At 43.2% G+C, this 21,238-nt stretch overlaps 1 protein-coding gene across 4 annotated transcripts in view; it reads right to left on the reverse strand.

The window, feature by feature from the left end:
* INO80 (INO80 complex ATPase subunit) overlaps positions 1-21,238 on the reverse strand; it is a 324,729-nt gene that overhangs the window by 61,623 nt on the left and 241,868 nt on the right. For all 4 annotated transcript variants that reach the window (XM_075844867.1, XM_075844866.1, XM_075844865.1 and 1 more), the window contains exon 26: positions 19,991-20,216. In XM_075844867.1, the coding sequence (XP_075700982.1) occupies positions 19,991-20,216 (226 nt within the window). The remainder of the gene's footprint in view (positions 1-19,990; positions 20,217-21,238) is intronic.

The following is a 21,238-nucleotide window of genomic DNA, read 5'->3' on the forward strand; positions in this document are numbered from 1 at the left end:
AGATCATCTGTAAATCATTAAGATTTCAAGGCTGTCGCTTGGCAACTCGGATCTTCAGCTCCCTCCATAAGTTTTCGATGGGATTAAGGTCTGGAGACTGGCTAGGCCACTCCATGACCTTAATGTGCTTCTTTTTGAGCCACTCCTTTGTTGCCTTGGCTGTATGTTTCAGGTCATTGTCGTGCTGGAAGACCCAGCCGCGAGCCATTTTTAATGTCCTGGTGGAGGGAAGGAGGTTGTCACTCAGGATTTGATGGAGCCCCAGATCGATGTCGATTGACAGTCATTTTGTATGTCTTCCATTTTCTTACTATTGCACCAACAGTTGTCTCCTTCTCACCCAGCGTCTTACTTATGGTTTTGTAGCCCATTCCAGCCTTGTGCAGGTCTATGATCTTGTCCCTGACATCCTTAGAAAGCTCTTTGGTCTTGCCCATGTTGTAGAGGTTAGAGTCAGACTGATTAATTGAGTCTGTGGACAGGAGTCTTTTATACAGGTGACCAGGTAAGACAGCTGTCTTTAATGCAGGCACCAAGTTGATTTGGAGCGTGTAACTGGTCTGGAGGAGGCTGAACTCTTAATGGTTGGTAGGGGATCAAATACTTATTTCTCTGTGCACAATGCAAATAAATATATATAATCTTTTTTTTTTTTAATATAATCTATCTCTCACTGGTAAAATTAACCTAGCCTAAAAATTCTAGACTGTTCATGTCTTTGACAGTGGGCAAACTTACAAAATCAGCAAGGGATCAAATACTTATTTCCTTCACTGTATATAGATATGATATCACAAAATGATATATGTCAGTACATTAAAGTTTAAAAATAGAAGCGTAAAAAAAATTAAAGTAATGTTAAGGAAATAAAATACACACACTCTTTTTACAATAAACATTAAAATAAAATTCTCAAAACATAAAATATACACGTATTCGGTATTGTCGCGACCGTAATAACCTGCGCAGCAAATTTATAGCGTCATTTATGATGTGCATGCTGCAAAAAAATAAAATAAAAACTGCGATCTTTCACTTATTAATGCGAGGCACTAGGTGTTATGAATTTTGAAAGTCCATGTGCCTCATTAATAGTAAGTAACCCCATCATGTACCTCACACATTAACCCAATGTTGTCCATTACGACCGAGAAACATGATGGGGTTAATTACTATTAATGTGAGGCACATGGAGGTTCAAAATTCATCACACCTCGCACCTCACATCAGAAAATGAAATTACTTTTATTTTTATTATTGTTGGAAAAGTATCGTTTTGGTATCAAGAATCACAATACTACACAAAGTATCGGTCTCGAAGTCCAAATTCTGGTATTGTGACAAACCTAACTTAAAACATGGTTTTAAAAAAAACAAACATATTTTGTAGAAATCTATACTATACAGTTTGTCTGTCCTCTATAGGCACCCAAAAACCTGAACCATTTGACCCCAAATTTGGCAAATCGGTACATCCTAAACTTGCAGTTGTTCTCGGTTATCAGCCATTATCACAGGATCACGATCCAATACTATTTAAAAGGAAATACAGACATCTACTTTTATAGTGTAGATGTCTTTATCTGTCAGTAGCAGGTAGTGCACTTTACTAGATAATCCTAGATTGGAAGGTACAATGAAGCGGTTGCCCATAGTAACCAATCAGATTACTACTTTCATTTTCAAAGGGGTCTTGGAAAGATGAGCTGGAATCTGATTGGTTGCTTTGGGAAACTGCCTCATTTTTCTTTTACACCAGTATACATAAATCATTCCCCATTGAATCCTAACCTTTTTGGGCACATATTAAAGTTTTCTGTCATAAATCTTGAAGGGGACATCAACTGCCAGTTAATCTTCCTGACTTCACTGGAATCCTTATGTCAATCTGTTTAAGGCAAAAATGCCCTCAGACAATCATAATGCTATCAGGGGAGAGAAGACACCTCCAGGTATAGGGCTAGGCTATTTTGACAAAAAATTAAATCTAGATTTTTTTCAACCCTATGGGCTATTTTCGATTTGAATCTCGATTTTCTTATTACTGTTAAATAAACGGAAAAAAAAATACCAAGTTATTTATAGAAAGAAAATAATTTAACATATATTACTATAGCAATTGTACGTAACTTCACAACTTTTAACCTCTGCAAATACTTTATCAGAAATATTATTGGAAAAATGTATATCTAATTGATTATAATTTCTGTGTTCCGCCGGCAGGGAACAGGTTAACAGAATCTATAATGCATTATATACTGCAGGCACTAACATCCCCCTCTGCCTGTCACCACCGCAGCCGGTCTCCAACATTGCAGGCGCGAGCAGTGTAAATTGCAGCAGGGCCAGGTCGAGCGGGCACTCTGGGGCGAGATTACATTATAGTGTCTGAAGTCTGAGCAGGACCCTGTGCAGTACCCTGTGCAGTACCGGCCCCACGATGGAGGGTTAAACAAATGACATTAAGTCGATTCACACGACCAAGATTGGACCTTGAAAAACGGTCCGTGTGTCAGCCGGATTTCTCGGCCCAAACACGGTACATGTGAACGAGACTCCTGGCATCATAGATACTCAGGTTGCAGTCACAAAAAGGTGAAAAAAAATGGCCTTTAAAAACGGATCAATTGTCAGTTTTTCACGTACATTTTGCATCAGTGTCTCCAAATAGATTTCCTCTGTCAGGGTTTTTTTTTTTTTTTTTTGTCCCAATCCCCTGAAAACACCACAGTGCCCATGTAGCTAGTGCCGCAATGTCCCTGTAGATAGTGCCACAGTTCCCCCATATAGTGCCGCAGGCAGTGGCGGATTATCATATCGGCGTTTCGGGCGGCCGCCCGGGGCCCGAGGCTCCCAGGGGGCCCATGGCAGCCCGAACCGCACATCATCTCCTAAATCTATTCAGCGCGCTAGCGCTGCTAACTGACTAAGATGAGGAGGAGCAGGGAATTGGCCGGGAAAGGGGTAGGACATGCCTCCCTGACAAGTGCGGGCCGCCGCCATTGAGTAACAGAACAGCGACGGACGGCTGTTCTGTTACTCCAAAGCAGCAAGAGAAGAGCCGGGCGGGCGGTCACCGGCGCTGAGGTCAGTACAGGCTTATCCTCCTGCCCAACTGGTTCCCGACCGCTGGCTGTATTTTTACCACCAGCGGTCAGGGACGGGTCCTTAAAACCCGAGCCATAGACTTTCTACGGCTCGGATTTTAACTTGCTGCCCGCGCGATCGGGCAGCTGAATGTCGGGTCTCCGGCTGTCAGTGACTGCCGGGGACCCTGAGGAGAAGATGGGAGCAGCTTTCGCTGCTTCTGTCTTCTCTGATCTCTTTTACACAGCGCTCAATGAACGCTGTGTAAAGGAATAGAGACAGCAGCAGCGGCGCTGTCTCTATTCCTCCCGGTGATCATGTGACTGGTCACATGATCGCCGGGTGCCGTTAGTGGCAGACTGTTGCTGGGTCTTACTAGACCCAGCACAGCCCTATTAGTGACAATCGTCACTGTGAGAGGGCTGATTTCCCCTGTAACTGGGGCTGCTGTGCAGCTCCAGTTACAGTGGAAAAACATGGTGTAAAAGAAAGAAAAAAAATATATAAAGTTCCCCAAAGGTCTTTTTTGACCTTTGAGGAACAGACCATAGTAATAAAAAATAGTAAAGTGCAAAAAAAATTAAATAATAAATACACATAAAATACTCACCCCAAAAAAAACGTTCCCCCCCCCCCGCCAATGATTGTTGTAACGCTAGCGCTGACCCAATTACCCTAATATAGACATGTAATATATAAAAATTTACGGTAGACAATGACGATTACAAATAAAAGGTCTATTTTAGGGTAAAACTATGTTATTACCCCAAAAAAATAGCTGAAACGTAAAAAAGCTTATTTTTTTACTATTATTTTCAAACTTTATGAATAAAAATTCTAAAATAGCAAAAAAGGTGTGTATAAAAACGCTAAAAAAACGAAACCTGCATTGTCTACGGAAAAAACGTCGCAAAAATCACGTCGGTTTTATTTTTTTTTAATAAAAATGTGTGTTTGGGGCAACTTTGTAATTACGTTTTATTAAAAAATATTTTCCCTTTTTGAGATATAGCTGCTTTGTATCCTGTATCCGTCAGGTCAGCAGGACTGACGGGATCAGTGAAACGGGCCCTGCGCTAAATTATAATCTTAAATGTGATAGATTTGAGGTGGATCCTGCGTGTCACTGATCCTGTCAGTCCTGCTGACCCGACGGATACAGGATACAAAGCAGCTGTATCTCAAAAAGTAAAAATATTTTTTAATAAAATCAATCAATCACACTGATACACACACATACTATATATATATATATATATATATATATATATATATATATATATATATATAATTATAATATTAAGTTTTTAAATGTGTACATAACCTTGTGGCACTATATACAAGGGGGAGCGCTGTGAGGCACTATATACAAGGGGGAGCGCTGTGAGGCACTATATACAAGAGTGAGCGCTGTGAGGTACTATATACAAGGGGAGCGCTGTGAGGCACTATATACAAGGGGGAGCGCTGTGAGGCACTATATACAAGGGGGAGCGCTGTGAGGCACTATATACAAGGGGGAGCGCTGTGAGGCACTATATACAAGGGGGAGCGCTGTGAGGCACTATATACAAGGGGGAGCACTGTGAGGTACTATATACAAGGGGGAGCGCTGTGAGGCACTATATACAAGGAAGAGCGCTGTGAGGCACTATATACAAGGGGGAGCGCTGTGAGGCACTATATACAAGGGGGAGCGCTGTGAGGCACTATATACAAGGGGGAGCGCTGTGAGGCACTATATACAAGGGGGAGCGCTGTGAGGCACTATATACAAGGGGGAGCGCTGTGAGGCACTATATACAAGGGGGAGCGCTGTGAGGCACTATATACAAGGGGGAGAGCTGTGAGGCACTATATACAAGAGTGAGCGCTGTGAGGTACTATATACAAGGGGGAGCGCTGTGAGGCACTATATACAAGGGGGAGTGCTGTGAGGCACTATATACAAGGGGGAGTGCTGTGTGGCACTATATACAAGGGGGAGCGCTGTGTGGCAATATATACAAGGGGGAGCGCTGTGAGGCACTATATACAAGGGGGAGCGCTGTGAGGCACTATATACAAGGGGGAGCGCTGTGTGGCACTATATACAAGGGGGAGCGCTGTGAGGTACTATATACAAGGGGGCTGTGTAGTGCTATCCACAGTGGTATGTGTGTGGCGCTCTTTATAGGGGGGGCTTTTTGGTGCTATTTACAAGAGGGGGAGGGCTGTGTGGCGCTCTCTACAGGGGGGCTGTATGGCACTATCTATATGGGGCTGTGTGTAACGCTCTCTACGAGGGGGATGTGTGATATATAGAGGGGGCTGTGTATGGCGATATCTATGGGGGGGTGTAATATCTACAGGGGCTGTGTGTGGCACTATGTACAGGGGGCTGTGTGTATGTGGTGTTTTACAGTGTGTGGTATTATATTCAGGCGCGCAGTGTTTGGTGCTATTATATTTAGGGGTACGGTATGTGGCACCATGATAACTTTATTTTCGTTTATAGGTGTGGAAATGTTGGAAAAGTGAGGAGACGTCTGAGTGGCAAATTCTGCAGAAATGAGTCATGGCCGGGAGAAGTCGTCATGAGCGCTGGACCGGATGGAGAAGAAAAGAGGAAAAAAACTACTAGAATCTGAGACGTCGTCACCTGTGAGTCACTAGATTTATAGAGAATCTGTCACCTTTCCTGACATGTTTATTATAGGAAATCCTTGTATTTCACAAAAAGTCTTTCTGCAGTCCAGGACTGATAGACAATTCCCCTTGTCAGGAGGTTGTGTCCCTGCACAGTGTGATACTGTCAGTATGTAGGGACACCGCGCTGTGACAAGGGAAATCGTAACACTGTTAATGCTTGCCCAAAAAGGTAGTGTTAAAAATAGTTACGGCGCGGCAGGGCGGCGGTGAGGAAGGGGGGCCCAAGTTTGGGTAACAGCCCAGGGTCCATGGTCTACTTAATCCGCCACTGGCCGCAGGGCCAACATATAGTGCCACAGGGCCAACATATAGTGCCACAGGGCCAACATATAGTGCTACAGGGCCAACATATAGTGACACATGGAACCCATAGTGACACTGGGCCCCTATATAGTGACACAGCCACCCCCCATATAGTGACACACACCATTGCATATAGCACCCCAACTCCATTGTAGATCGCACCTCCACCCCCGCTCTTTGTATGTCGCAGCACCACTCCCTCCCTTGTAGCCCGCAGCCCCACATGTAGACAGCACCCACACCCCCCCTTGTAGATCGCAGCCCCACATATAGATCGCACTCCCAACCCCCTTGTAGTTCACAGCACCCCACCGCATCCTTCTTGTAGATAGCGGCTCTGTAGCTACCACTAGGGGCTGAATCCCCGTCCAGAGATTGCCGACACTTTGACCAGGGATACAGCTCCTAGTGGGAGCTACAGTGGCACGATCTACAAGAGTGAGGTGCTGCGATCTACAAGGGTCGGGAATGGTGCGATCTGCAAGGGGGCTTGCTATCTTCAAGGCAGTGTGGCTATATATACTTAGAGTCTCTGCTTCCCCATAGAACTACTGTTCCATACTGTATTCTTTTATTCACTATAGAACATAAGTTCCGTAGGGAAGCAGAAACCGAACAGGGAGCAGCTTGTCAGTGAAAAAAACAAAACAAAAAAAGAACAACGATTCTGTTAAAAAACAGAATAGTCAGAGGCCAGGAGGGCAAATTAATCAAATTAATTTGATTAATCGCCCAGCCCAGCCACCAGGCCAGCATCCAGACAGGTTAAATGCTCCAACCATTAATGAAGTTGCCATTGTTTCTCGCATGGACAATTGTATGGTGCCTGCTCCAGAGTTGGATCAGGTAAAAATCAGTCTATGCACCTGCCAATAAAACTGCCAATGTTATTCATCAACAGGCTCGGTCATATAGTCTTATGACTCCATCTCCTACCGGTTTAGCTGTTAAGGTCCTATTACACAGCCCTACGTGGACCGTGTAAACGAGGGCTGATCAACGAGACGCTCATTTACTCCAATCACATGGAGCAATGATTGAATATGTATAGGGACGAGCGCTCATTAATACGATCGCTCGTTCCTATAATTTTTCTTCACGTCGGCAGCGCATCTCCCCGATTACACAGGGAGATATGCTGCCGACAACTATGAATTTTAATTCTACATAAAAGAGCAGATCAGCGTTTGCTCGATCATCAGCTGATAGTTGCCGTTTTTACACAGGGCAATGATCGGGAACAAGAGTTCATATGAAAGGTCATTTGCCTCTACGTGTTTAGGAGATTAAAAATGAAATAAACAGTGTGCAAATGCCGGGGTATATGGGGCTACTAGAGATTTCCCGGTAAACAATAAAACACGGGCATGGATTGACCTCCTGGAACAAATCCATTGAGCACACAAACATATAGACCGACACTCTATACCCGGGCAGCGCCGGATACTTTTTCTAGTATCTACTATAAATGTTGTTCTTTTGTTACATGCTTAACACACAGGGTAACTGTACAAGGTAATTTCATAGTTGAATAATTTAATATTTGGAAACACCATATTAATACTGGTAAGAAATTGCATACAGAATGTCTTGTTAACAAAAATACATACGTTACAAATTACATAAGAAAAAAAAAAGTTCTCAAACTAGAGAAACTACATGTTAGGGTATGTTCACACGCAGTGTTTTCAGATGTAATTCGGGCGTTTTACGCCTCGAATTACGCCTGAAAAAACGGCTCCATTACGCCTACAAACATCTGCCCATTGCTTTCAATGGGTTTTACGATGTTCTGTTCCCACGAGGCTTAATTTTACGCGTCGCTGTCAAAATACGGCGCGTAAAAAGACGCCTGCGAAAAAGAAGTGCACTTCACTCCTTGGGACGTTTTTGGAGGTGTTTTCATTGACTCCATTGAAAAACAGTTCCAAAAACGGCCGTAAAATACGCAGCGAAAAACAAGAGTTGCTACAAAAACGTCTGAAAATCAGGAGCTGTTTTCGCCTGAAAACAGCTCCGTATTTTCAGACGTTTTTGGTCACTGCGTGTGAACATACCCTAAGTTTTCTGCCCATCTTTAGATGACAAGAAGTCTTTAACTAGAGGAGCTAAACTAAGAGTACTACATGGGCTCAAATCTTAGAATATATTGTATTAAAGTGAAGTCTGAATTTTAAATATAAGAATAACCTTATTGTTTTACCGATACTTTAAAACAAAATATCTTTAAGATGTAAACAGATAGTCTGACAATCTAGATCAGGGGTCTCAAACACGTGGCCTGCAGGCCGCCGCATGCGGCTCGAGGCTGTCATCTGTGGCCCGCTGGGCATTGTAGTTCCCTCGGCAGAGTAGAGAGCAGGCTGAAGGAGGAATGTGCCATAACTCCTTCCTGATGTCATGAGGAAAGTCACGGATTCTGGGCGGTGTCCCGCTGTCCCAGGCGGTCGGGGTATGTCCCACTGTCAACTGCATCTGCGTACTCAGGATGCAGATACATTTGAACCCAATGCTGAAGCAAGGAACCGTCAATCTCCCTGCTACAGCATTCGTTCAGAGCGAAGGAGCAGAGGGAGCTCCATATATGGACAGAGACGTCAGTGTCTACTGGAGCGGAATCCCCGTGGCCGACGCTCTGGCAGGTGATTCCGCTCCAGGAGTAGCCCCTGACGTCAATGACCATACATGGACAGTGACATCAGTGGTTCCATGGCCATGGCCTATGCCCTGGCTGGGTATTCCACTCCTAGAGGGAATCCCAATGGTGTGATCTACAAGGGGGGGGGGTGCTATGTTCAAGAGGGCACTGTGGCGGCCTCTACAGAGGGCACTGTGGCAGCCTCTACAGAGGGCACTGTGGCAGCCTCTGCAGAGGGCACTGTGGCGGCCTCTGCAGAGGGCACTGTGGCGGCCTCTGCAGAGGGCACTGTGGCAGCCTCTGCAGAGGGCACTGTGGCAGCCTCTGCAGAGGGCACTGTGGCAGCCTCTGCAGAGGGCACTGTGGCAGCATCTACAGAGGGCACTGTGGCAGCCTCTGCAGAGGGCACTGTGGCGGCCTCTGCAGAGGGCACTGTGGCGGCCTCTGCAGAGGGCACTGTGGCGGCCTCTACAGAGGGCACTGTGGCGGCCTCTACAGAGGGCACTGTGGCGGCCTCTACAGAGGGCACTGTGGCGGCCTCTACAGAGGGCACTGTGGCGGCCTCTACAGAGGGCACTGTGGCAGCATCTACAGAGGGCACTGTGGCAGCATCTACAGAGGGCACTGTGGCAGCATCTACAGAGGGCACTGTGGCAGCATCTACAGAGGGCACTGTGGCAGCATCTACAGAGGGCACTGTGGCAGCATCTACAGAGGGCACTGTGGCAGCATCTACAGAGGGCACTGTGGCAGCATCTTTTTGAATCTTCAAAGTCCAAATATGGCACAATCGTATTACACCATTACATGTGTACGAGCACCACCTAGGGGATGAAGCTCACTCAGCAAAATAACTACATCTTAGGAATTTATGGTGGGAAAGTACGATACACACTCTCACAACAGGAAATCAGACCACCTTGTTTAAAAACATTTTGCCGGAAACATTTCCTCTGGGTCTTCCTACTTGAGCATTTGTTTTTCCCCTGATCACATTTCAGAGAGGATTCAAGCTAGGTACCCCTTTTAGCGCACATCCTCAAAAAATGTATCATGAAGTTAAAAAGCTGAATAACTGACCATAGCTGAAGATTACCGCTAGTGCTTGAACATAATAAATATTCTATTATATGTGTAGAGACGTATTCTTCAGGTGCTTTCCATTTATTATTACAACACCATATAAACAACCCATTTCATTTCCTTTAGACTCTGTTCACACCTCAAGGTTTCTAAGGAGGCAACATACACCAAAATAGTGCCCTTTTGGCATATGTGCCCGGTTTACAACTGGAGGATTTTTATTTATTTACATGTTTTTTGGTTTGTTTGTTTTTTGCTGTATAGTGTCCTTTACTAACATATTCATTGCCTCCAGAAACAGATAATAATAAAAAATAGTCAGGTATCCTGCGGTTTGGAAAATTAGAATAAATTGCAGACTAGATTTTAAAATGGGATTTTAAAAATCTTGTTCACTAATGTGTAGCAATATTTAATGTACATATACTGCAGTATTCAGAATTCAAGAACACGGAGTGTAAACTTCTACTAAGGATGCATTCATATATATCCGTTGCATCGGCGTCATTTTTTTTTGTCTCTCAAGTGATTACAACTGATGCAAAAATGGATCAGTTGCCACACGCGCCCCCCTTGGATATCGCGCCACCCGCGCCCCCCCCCCCGGAGAGCGCGCCACCCGTGCCCCCCCCCCCGGAGAGAGCGCACCACCCGCGCCCCCTCCCTGGAGAGAGCGCCCCACCCGCGCCCCCTCCCTGGAGAGAGCGCCCCACCCGCGCTCCCACCCCTGGAGAGAGCGCCCCACCCGCGCCCCACCCCTGGAGAGAGCGCCCCACCCCTGGAGAGAGCGCGCCACCCGTGGCCCACCCCTGGAGAGAGCGCCACCCGCTCCCCACCCCTGGAGAGAGCGCCACCTGCGCCCCACCCCTGGAGAGAGCGCCACCCGCGCCCCACCCCTGGAGAGAGCGCCACCCGCGCCCCACCCCTGGAGAGAGCGCCACCCGCGCCCCACCCCTGGAGAGAGCGCCACCCGCGCCCCACCCCTGGAGATAGTGCCAACCACCACACGTCCTGAAGGTCCATATATCCGCAACACTCTGGCTAGGGATTCCGCTCCTAGAGGGAGCTACAGTGGCCCTAATTACGGCAAGGGGAGCGATATATACAGGGGGTGGCACCATCTACAGTGGGGCGTGGATGGCACTCTATACAGGGTGGGCATGGGTGGCACTAAATTCTGCTCCTGCTCCCCAGCTGGAGCATCGGCTGCTTCCGGAAGGTGGATGCGTTCGTTGAACCTGCGAACAATACATTAAATAAGATACGTGCCGGACCTCCGAGGGTGCCGGACATAAAAATAGGTAACGTTTTTGGATATGGCTCTTGCACAGGTCAAGTGCCGTACAGCGGCACAACTTATGTCCTATGTTCCAGAACATATATTGTATGGGATCCGTTCTAGCATCAGTTTCCTTTCGGCTTTTCTGCAAGATGCCGGATGGAAACTGACAGGGACTAGCCGACATATGTGAACGGCCCCTTACAAGGATAAGAAATGTTTGTGTATTGGACCCTAGTGCATGGTTACAACGGAATATTTTTTTCATTTATTTTTTTGTAACAGAAGAAAACAGAAACCCTTCATCAGCTGAACACCTAGTGCTTCAAAACTATCAGTCTCATTTAGGTCCTACTATGAATAAAAATGTTGGTTACACATGCAAGATAAATCACATCATATTCTGGAAATTAAAAAAAAAAAAGCAAATAAACATCTGGGAAGCACACTGTAGCACAGATAACCTTGAATCTCTAGAGGGTATCCCATCATTCTCCATTAGAGTAAGAAAAACAATAGGGTCATAAGAAGTGCCTCGTCTAGCTTTCACAAACAGAATGAACCTTTGAGACTGCTAACAACTCTGCCACTTCCTTCCATTTAAATCTGAGCCATTTTTTATCAATAGAACAGGAAGGTATTGGAGATTCCCACAGTCCTGATGGGAACTTCAACTCTCCATCAGACAGTAATAGAGTGTATTACTTGAGGTAGCATGAGGAAAAAAAAAAAAACCTAACATTACCATAAATTATACTCATCTTGTAGTAGAATAAGGACGTGCTCAAACATGAAAACATTCTATTAAACTTAGGTCACTGCTTCAGTGACCAGCATGGAACACTTCACTTTTATAGTATACTTTGAGAAAAAAAAAATAAAAAAATTTGTATATATATATTATTCTGTACACCGCAACTTAGATTTTCTCCGTATAAGAAAGTCCAAGAAATGCAAAAAATTGAAGAACCCCCCAAAAAATGCAAAACGACATAAAACCCAAATTCTCGCTTTAACGTAAATAAAACCCTCAGATAGAAGATAAAATGTTTAGCTTCTGTTCGCAGTGCCGTTCCAAACGTTTCCATTAACAATAATTTTAATGGGACTAATTATACGGAAAATACGCAACAAAGTATGGTAACAATGAAAATGAATGTGGCTTATGGAACCCCATTCAGAGTGAGTGGGTAAAAGGTCGCTGGAGAGTATAGACGGGTGGTGGAAAGACAAGGCTCGTGCGGTCGGAACGAAGAATCCTGTACCACTACAAAGGCCTGAATGTAAGTAAGAAAACCCTCCTGGTACTGTAGTTTTGTTGTGAAAAAATGGATACTTTAAGGTGCAGTTATCCTCCAATTTTTTGTCTTCTTAGCATTAAAATATTAGTGCTAAAAGCAGAAGATAAGATGTTCCAGGGGTAGTTAGGGCACTGTTCCCTATAAGTCCAAAAAAATTCAAAATAAGTATGATCTTATAACACCCAAATAATTAGCTATACAGAAGCCAAACAGACAGTCACAGTGTCCAGATATAGTTTTATACTGTGTACACACTATAAAACTCTAGCAAAAAAATGCATACAGCGCACAGAAGAATTAGGGCAGCCCTGAGGAATTTCTGTGCCCCCCCCCCCCCCCCATACAATACAGTGTTGTGCCTCTTTAGCGGTCTATTCTGGAGAACAGAATATCATATACTATGGTCGTTATATAGCGGACCTTTTCATACTATGGTCCGGCACCACAGAACAAGCAAATGCCTTCGTAAGAACATTAAACAAAAATAAGTGAGGTCTACAATTTACACCTAATTTGTCTGAAACGAACATTGGTTTTTTTAGATCAGTCATAACAAAAACCCACCTTAAGAAAGTGGACACAAATGGATTCCTGGATTTTAAATGTTAAAATATGCACGTTTAATATACCACACAGACAATTCAGATGAGTGAGAAAAAATTGCTCTACCACCTCAGCCCATGAAGAGCAAATACAGATATTAAGCCAAAGATTCATAGAAAAAAAGGATACCTCAAAAGTGTCATTAAAAACGCTTTAAAAAAATCAAAAAAAAATCAGCAATAATGCAAGAAGACGGTTTCAAAATAAAAACGAAGGAAACAGGAAACGATAACAAAATCATCCTTAGTATTAACTTCATTACTACGTTCAATTCAGACAACATATACATAAGGAAAGTATTAAACATTGGGATATACTTAAAAATGATCCCATCTCTACATATAATAAAACTGTAAACTTTGCGTGTCTGTACATTGTAAATATTTGCGAAAAAAAATAATTGGGGGGGATGAAGGATAAGTGATAGACTGCATTAAGATCATTTTTGGAATTTTTGTCTATTTGAGTTTTTAGAAACACATAGGGGTCAACCTGAAGTTAGTTTAAATTTCATCGCAATCAGTTCACTCAATCAGGAGATATGCAAATTTTTTCAAAAATTTATTTACATTGCATTAGTACAACAACAAACACATGGAAACCATGGCAACCAATCACATTTTTACTTTCATTTTGTATTGTCTTGGAAATATAGATCCCAGTAGATTACTATGAGCAACTGCTTCAAATTTCATCTATACTGGTTGTCATATAAGGGAGAGTTTGCAATCAATCAGATTGCTGCAAATTTTTCAAGCTGCCTCAGACAAATTACAGCTGTGATCTGATTGGTTGCTAACAACTCCAACTATAGACTATATTGGGTTTTTTTTATGCATCGGAGGTTCAAATAACTACAAATCAGGTTTCTGCTTTCACTGTCCAAGCTGCCTCAGAAAAAAAGAACTGTAATCTGATCGGTTGTTATGGACAACAGCTCCAACATTTGTCTACATTGATTTTCACACATAGTAAGGAGATATAGCAACCAATCAGATCGCTGCTATCATTCACCTGCTGCCTCACAAGAATCTAAACTGTAATCTGATTGGTTGCTATGGACAAAAGTTACAACGTTTCTCTGTACTGGATATTCCACATAGAAGAGAGATAAAGCAACCAATCCGCTTGCTGCTTTCATGCACCTAGCTCCCTCAAAAAACTGTAATCTGATTGGTTGTCTCAAAGGGCTCGGACAGAGGCCTCTCGGTCTCAAGAGAGTAAATGCCTTCCAGAAAATGATCAAATATTTCTCAATATAGCAGAAATGCAAAAAGAATGAGATTAATTAGGCCTCAAGAATCTGAAGAAGATCATGAGGCGACACTTACTGCAGCTCAAGGACGTCAGGCCAGAACTCGAGCATCAGAAACTTATACCTAGCGTGAGTCTTGGCTAAGTACACAGCGTGCTCACATGGCGGCCTCTCTGTCTCTGGAGAGCAACGAGGAACGTGAAGCGCGACTATCTGCTGACCGAGAGAGCCATGCATCGTCACGTGAGTCTGAAACTTTCACCGACAGAGAATCTTGCTTGAATTGTGAGAGAGCTCGCACAGCGGCCTCTCTAGAGCTTGAAAGAGCTGAAGAACATGACGCTCGATTAACCGCCAATCGCAAACGTCACAACTATGCCAGGGCTCTCGAAAGCGAAGACCAATATCAACGATGATTGGAATCAGCTAGAGAGAATTATGAACGCACGCGCCAAGATATTGAAAGTTATTTATTGACTGAAAGAGAAAGACTAAATGAAATACGGCCGGCAGAATCCGCAGAACAACGTCAATCACGCTTAGAGGTTGATGGAATTCGACACTCTCTTAAAGAGGCTCTGTCACCAGATTTTGCAACCCCTATCTGCTATTGCAGCAGATCGGCGCTGCAATGTAGATTACAGTAACTTTTTTATTTTTTAAAAACGAGCATTTTTGGCCAAGTTATGACCATTTTTGTATTTATGCAAATGAGGCTTTCTAAAGTACAACTGGGCGTGTTTACAGTAAAAGTACAAGTGGGTGTGTATTATGTGCGTACATCGGGGCGTTTTTACTTCTTTTACTAGCTGGGCGTTAGGAATGGGAGTGTATGATGCTGACGAATCCGCATCATTCACTTCTCATCGTTAACACCCAGCTTCTGGCAGTGCACAGACACACAGCGTGTCCTCGAGAGATCACGCTGTGACGTCACTCACTTCCTGCCCCCGGTCCTGCATCGTGTCAGACGAGCGAGGACGCATCGGCACCAGAGGCTACAGTTGATTCTGCAGCAGCATCAGCGATTGCAGGTAAGTAGCTGCATCGACTTACCTGCAAACGCTGATGCTGCTGCAAAATCAACTGTAGCCTCTGGTGCCGACACGATGCAGGACCTGGGGCAGGAAGTGACGTCACAGCGTGATCTCTTGAGAACACGCTGTGTGTCTGTGCACTGCCAGAAGCTTGGCGTTCTGAAGAGAAGTGGATGATACTTCTCGTCAGAACGCCCAGCTAGTAAAAGTAGTAAAAACGCCCCGATGTACGCACATAATACACGCCCACTTGGACTTTTACTTTAAACACGTCCACTTGGACTTTTGCAAGCCTCATTTGCATAAATACAAAAATGGTCATAACTTGGCCAAAAATGCTCGTTTTTTAAAAATAAAAACGTTACTGTAATCTACATTGCAGCGCCTATCTGCTGCAATAGCAGATAGGGGTTGCAAAATCTGGTGACAGAGCCTCTTTAATAGAATGTCTATTTCATCAGAAGATTCAGATGGGTCTCAGGAGTATGGTGCGGCAAACAATGTTGTTCCTTGGGTCAATAAGGAAACAGCAGGTTTTATGTATTCCCCTAGGATTGACTATGCTGAATTTGCTTCTGTAGGTGGTATGGTCTTAATTTTCACGGTGCTCTCAAATGGAGAAAAGAACCAAATGGAATTTGTTGTTCAAGTGGTGAAGTTCACATTGAAAAATGTCAAGAACCTACAGAGCTTATAAAACAACTTTTAAACGGAGACCATCCACAATCAAAACACTTCTTAGACAGTATCCGTTTATAAAACAGCGCATTCCAAATGACGTCTTTTGGGGCAAAACTATTCAAGGTGCAAGGCCAAGTTTACCATCTCATCTTTGCTACCACAAGATGAGCTAAAATTTCTACAGATTTATTTCGTATCAGATTACAATGAACAGGCCAATATCAGAAATCAGAACTTTCCAGAACTAAATAGTAACCTTATATCTCCACTTCAAAACATGCAGCATCAGGTGAACCCGTACGTGCATAGTTTCAAAGCTGCATTACAGTCTATTCCGCAGCGGCAAAGCAATGATTACAAAACGATCACCAGCGCAGATAGACGTCCTGTTGCTGAACACCGCGCCAGGTATAACGCTCCCGTCACAGATGAAGTTGCAGTGATTTTAGTTGATCAGGAGTGTAATAGGCGTGACATCGTGTTGCGCACTCACGACGATCGCCTGCAACGCATTTTCGAAACACACAGAGCTTACGATGCCCTGCAATATCCTTTAATTTATTGCCACGGGGAAGATGGGTACAATTTTGGACTCTACCAAGTTAATTCTACTGCTAGGGTAACAAATTTTCATAAAAATATATCAGCCCAGCAATTGTATTCATACCTGCTGCAGATAAGGAGTAAACGTTTTATCTATTTGCAATGATTTCGAGGATTGTTCAGCCAATTTATTGTGGACATGTATGCGAAAATAGAGACAGAGCGTTTAGTGTACATACGCACTAACCAGACACGTTTACGCACTGAAGATTAAGCGCATCTGCGAGACGCCATGCAACAAGATAATAACGTGGAAAACTTAGGACGATTAGTTATCCTGCCATCCAGTTTTACCGGTGGTCCGCGTTACATGCGTGAACGTACACAAGATGCTTTCTGCTATGTCCGATAATACGTCCGGTCTGACCTTTTCATAACATTCACAACTAATTCAAAGTTGTACGAAAATTTCCAAGAACTTCTCGCAGGACAGGCAACTTATGATAGGCATGATATCAAAGCCAGAGTTTTTCATTTAAAACTAAAGTTGATGTTCGACCTGATCACAAAACAAAAAGTTTTCCGTTCAGCTCTTTGTTTCATGTACAGCGTTGAGTGGCAAAAGCGTGCCCACATGCAAGAAAAAAATTTGTCACGAATCGGTTGACTGTCATAAGTGCTGAATTTCGTGACCGGAACGAGGATCCGATATTGCACGAGATTGTAAAGACGCAATGCGGCGCTTTAAATAGAAACTCTCCTTGCATGCAGGAGGGTCATTGCTCTAAAAGATACCCTAAGGTGGTTTTCACAGCTACAGTCAGGTTACATGGTAACATTCAAGAAATTGTTTTGGACAATGGATGGGTTATACCCTATTCACCAGTGTTATCAAGAACATTTCAAGCGCATATCAACGTCAAAATATGTAACAGCGTCGAAGCCATGAAATATATATGTAAATATGTTAACTAGGTAGTGAACAGGCCACGTTTGCGTTTAGAACTAATAATAAAAACGACAAAGTCATGAGGTTCCAATCTGGCCGATATATAAGCTCTTCTGAGGCGGTGTGGTGCATTTTGAGCTTCCACATTCACGAGAGACATCCACCAGTGATGCATCTTGATGCTCACCTTGAAGTTGGGCTACGGGTGTACTTCAACCCTGAAAATTTGTCTACTTTGTGCTTGCATCATTTTTTGAATGTCCTTTTATTTTTAGAACTTTAACAGCAATTTCTCACATTTTCAAGAACACTTTAAAATGCTATTCTTACAGGTACCAGTTTAGTGGTTTTGAGGGCCTTATATCTTAGAATTCCCCAATAAATTACCCAATTTTAAAAACTGCACCCCTCAAAGTATTCAAAACAGCATTCAGAAAGTTTCTTAACCCTTTAGGCGTTTCACAGGAAATAAAGCAAAGTAGAGGGGAAATTCACAAATATAATTTTTTTTTGCCAAAATTAAGTTGTAATACATTTTTTCCTGTAACACAGAAGGTTTTACCAAAGAAACGCAATCAATATTTATTGCTCTAGTGTCCTAATGGATCGAAACATCGGCCTCCGAAGCAAAAGAGCACCTACAGGATTTTGGGGCCTCCTTTTTTTAGATTATACTTTAGCCACCATGTCAGGTTTAAAGAGGTCTTGTGGTGCCAAAACAGTGGAAACTCCAATAATATTACAAGTTATGAGTACTTGATTCTGGAGATGAGACGTTGATCCAGGGATTTATTCTGATTGCCATATTTGGAGTCAGAACAGAGTTTTTCCCATAACGAGGCAATTGGCATCAGGCTCAAGCGGGTTTTTACTTCCTCTGGATTAACACGGTAGAATTATAGGTTGGACTTGATGGACCCGTCTTTTTTTCAACCTTATCAACTACGATACTATGAATGCAGGGCCCGCCTTCCTGGATGACCGCTGAGGCAATGTGTTGAACTGGAATTGTAAACATAGCGTGATCTCACGATTGAAGCGAATATCACGCTGTGCAGAGAAGAGAAGAAGCTGTATGACCCTGATTGGACAGCGTCATACAGACGACACAAACACTGCCCACAGACAAATAGCAGCGTTACCGCCCCTTTGGCTAGTACAGCCTCATTTGCATATTTAGAAAAAAGCTCATAACTTAAAATAAGAAACGTTTTTGGACACAACTTTCACTATCATTATCAGTGTGACAGTGCCTATTATATAAGTTAGGAGATTGGGCATTACTAAACTAGTGACAGATCCTCTTTAAGTGGCCAGGCAATTTTTGATAGGCATCAGTTCATGGCTTATATCGGCAAACAGCTTACACATCACAACTTAAAAGGGTATTCCCAAAATATCCTTGTTCACTTAGCGGGTGGCCTATGTAAAATAATCAAACCCTCCCAATATCATCCGTTTTACCATAATCATCCCCTGAAATAACTCATTGCAAATGGTCGTTTAACCCTCGTTGCTATTGGACACGTCTTCCAGTAGTCCTGTTCCCGGCAGTCAAGCATGCGCAGTTAGGTCCCCATTTTCTCTTATGCTCAGCGCTGGAACTTCCTGTACTGCGAACCTGCACATGTACGGTTTTCCCCCATCCTTACCGCACAGGGCGGGCATGTGCAGTGAGGACAGCTGTTTGTCAAAGCTGTCCCTCTCCTGAGTCACTCCCCTGTACTCTCAGAGCATCGCTCGGTTGTATGACAGCAGCAGCCGAGCCTGCGCAGAAGAATTTACGCCTGAACCACAAATGAAAACATTGTGGATGGGCTACGCAGGCTACACCAGGATGCACGACAGAGAGTACATGGAGCCAGGAGGCTTCTGGGAATTGTAGTTTGCCTCTGTAAAACAGCGGTCATGGGTGCTGCTCTGCAGAACTGCCCAGTATTCACAGTGAATCCATCAAGCAGAACGCAGGAACCGGAGGCCACAAACAATGAAAAAAAGCACATGGTAAGTGTCTTAGGACAGCATGCAACAATATGTTGTTAGTAATTAGGTGGGTACAGGAATTTCAGGGGAAACCACCGACTCTGGGATAACCCATTGAAATGTTAATATTTTTATTTCAGTATAAGTTGATCTTTTAATGTTACCTTGATTGAACTAAAGTACACATCATGACACAAGGTAAGACTGAAAAAACCTAAAACTACGTTCTCAAAACGACCATTTCTTTTGAGAGACATAATGCCTTCAACTACATCGATATCAGGCATGTTTTCTCACAATTGATCACTTTCACAGACCCAAAAGAAACAATTTGAAATTTAGTCATTTTAAAAAAAAATTATGTTTTATGAAACAGTTCGGAAAACTCTAAACCTAAGCACACACCCATCTATCCATATAGTGGCCAGATATTTATGACCAATAGGATATAATATAAAAAATGGTTAATACACAGATATTGCTGATAGAAGATGAATGGGAGGTATAAAAAGGTGAATGTTATCATCACGGTTTATTCCAACATTTTATTCACCTACCTGGGATCCTGATAAATGACCACCCATGACATGGCCGAATTGCTAGAAGACCACATGGATTCTCAGGGAAAAATTGTGAATCCCTTAAAAGCCAATCAGCATGAAGTTCGGGTGCCCCAAATACAAGAAACTTCCAGACTTCTGGGTTACCCCCATTTCTCAATATCTGCCGTTCATATTCTGCGCTTCGATCACTACAGTAAGTATCTATTGGTGCCGCAGTTACCTGAGAGGGCAAAGTGTTCAATACAATGTTATTACATTCATATTCCATATTTGTATAAAATGTATTAGCAACTGACCCTTGGATATTATAAGACAATGCAACTTAACCAACACAACTTACAGAATTTGGGTATTGAGGTTGTAAAAGGTATATGACACTACAGTAAAACACTTTAACAAGTTATTGTTAAATAAAAATATGCAGCTTTAGCATATATTGAAAGGGGTATTCCAATGTAGACATTTATGGCATATTCACAGGAGATGTCATAAATGTTTGATAAATGTGGGTCCTACCTCTGGGACCCACAGCTATCTCCCGAACAAGGTCCCAGACCACATCGTGACGGATGAAGAGTCCGCTGGTCGTCGCATCCAGGCTTAGTATAAGTTTAGTATATCCAAGAGAGAAAATGGGACCAAATTGCGGCGCTGCTCAGGAAGGACGTCAGATGAAAGAGGATGTAATAAATGGAATTTATTGATGATGGAGTAGGCTACGCGTTTCGACGCCGGACCGGCGTCTTCATCAGGCCAATGTGTACAATACAATAAAAGCTCCTTTATATACATGGGGGAATTTAACAACATGATGAAAAAAACCGCCAAAACGGCGGGTCAAAGGTCACACACAGCGTTTGTCAGATGTAAACAAACAGATTCTAAAAATTACATAAAACTATACACATGTAATAACATGATATAAAACATTTGATAAATATATTAAATATATTCAATATATTACAAACTATCTCAAACAAGAAAAACATATAAAAACATAAGATGAATTTTTGTAAGGAAAAGGAGAAACTAAGGGATGGCCGGTGACATGCAGAGTTGGAACGCAAAGCGGTTCACCACAATGGGTTGAGCCGCAGGGTGGACCGCAAACAAAAGGGGTTGATTTGTGAATGAATGGACTGGAAAACAACAGGGGATTGGTGAGTCACATGAGGTGTAGGAGAGGACTGTCGTCACAATGTTGGATCGCAAAAGCGACAGGAAAGGAGCAACGGGAGAGAG

Source organism: Rhinoderma darwinii, chromosome 12 (assembly GCF_050947455.1).
Source record: "Rhinoderma darwinii isolate aRhiDar2 chromosome 12, aRhiDar2.hap1, whole genome shotgun sequence".
NCBI classification, from domain to species: domain Eukaryota; kingdom Metazoa; phylum Chordata; class Amphibia; order Anura; family Rhinodermatidae; genus Rhinoderma; species Rhinoderma darwinii.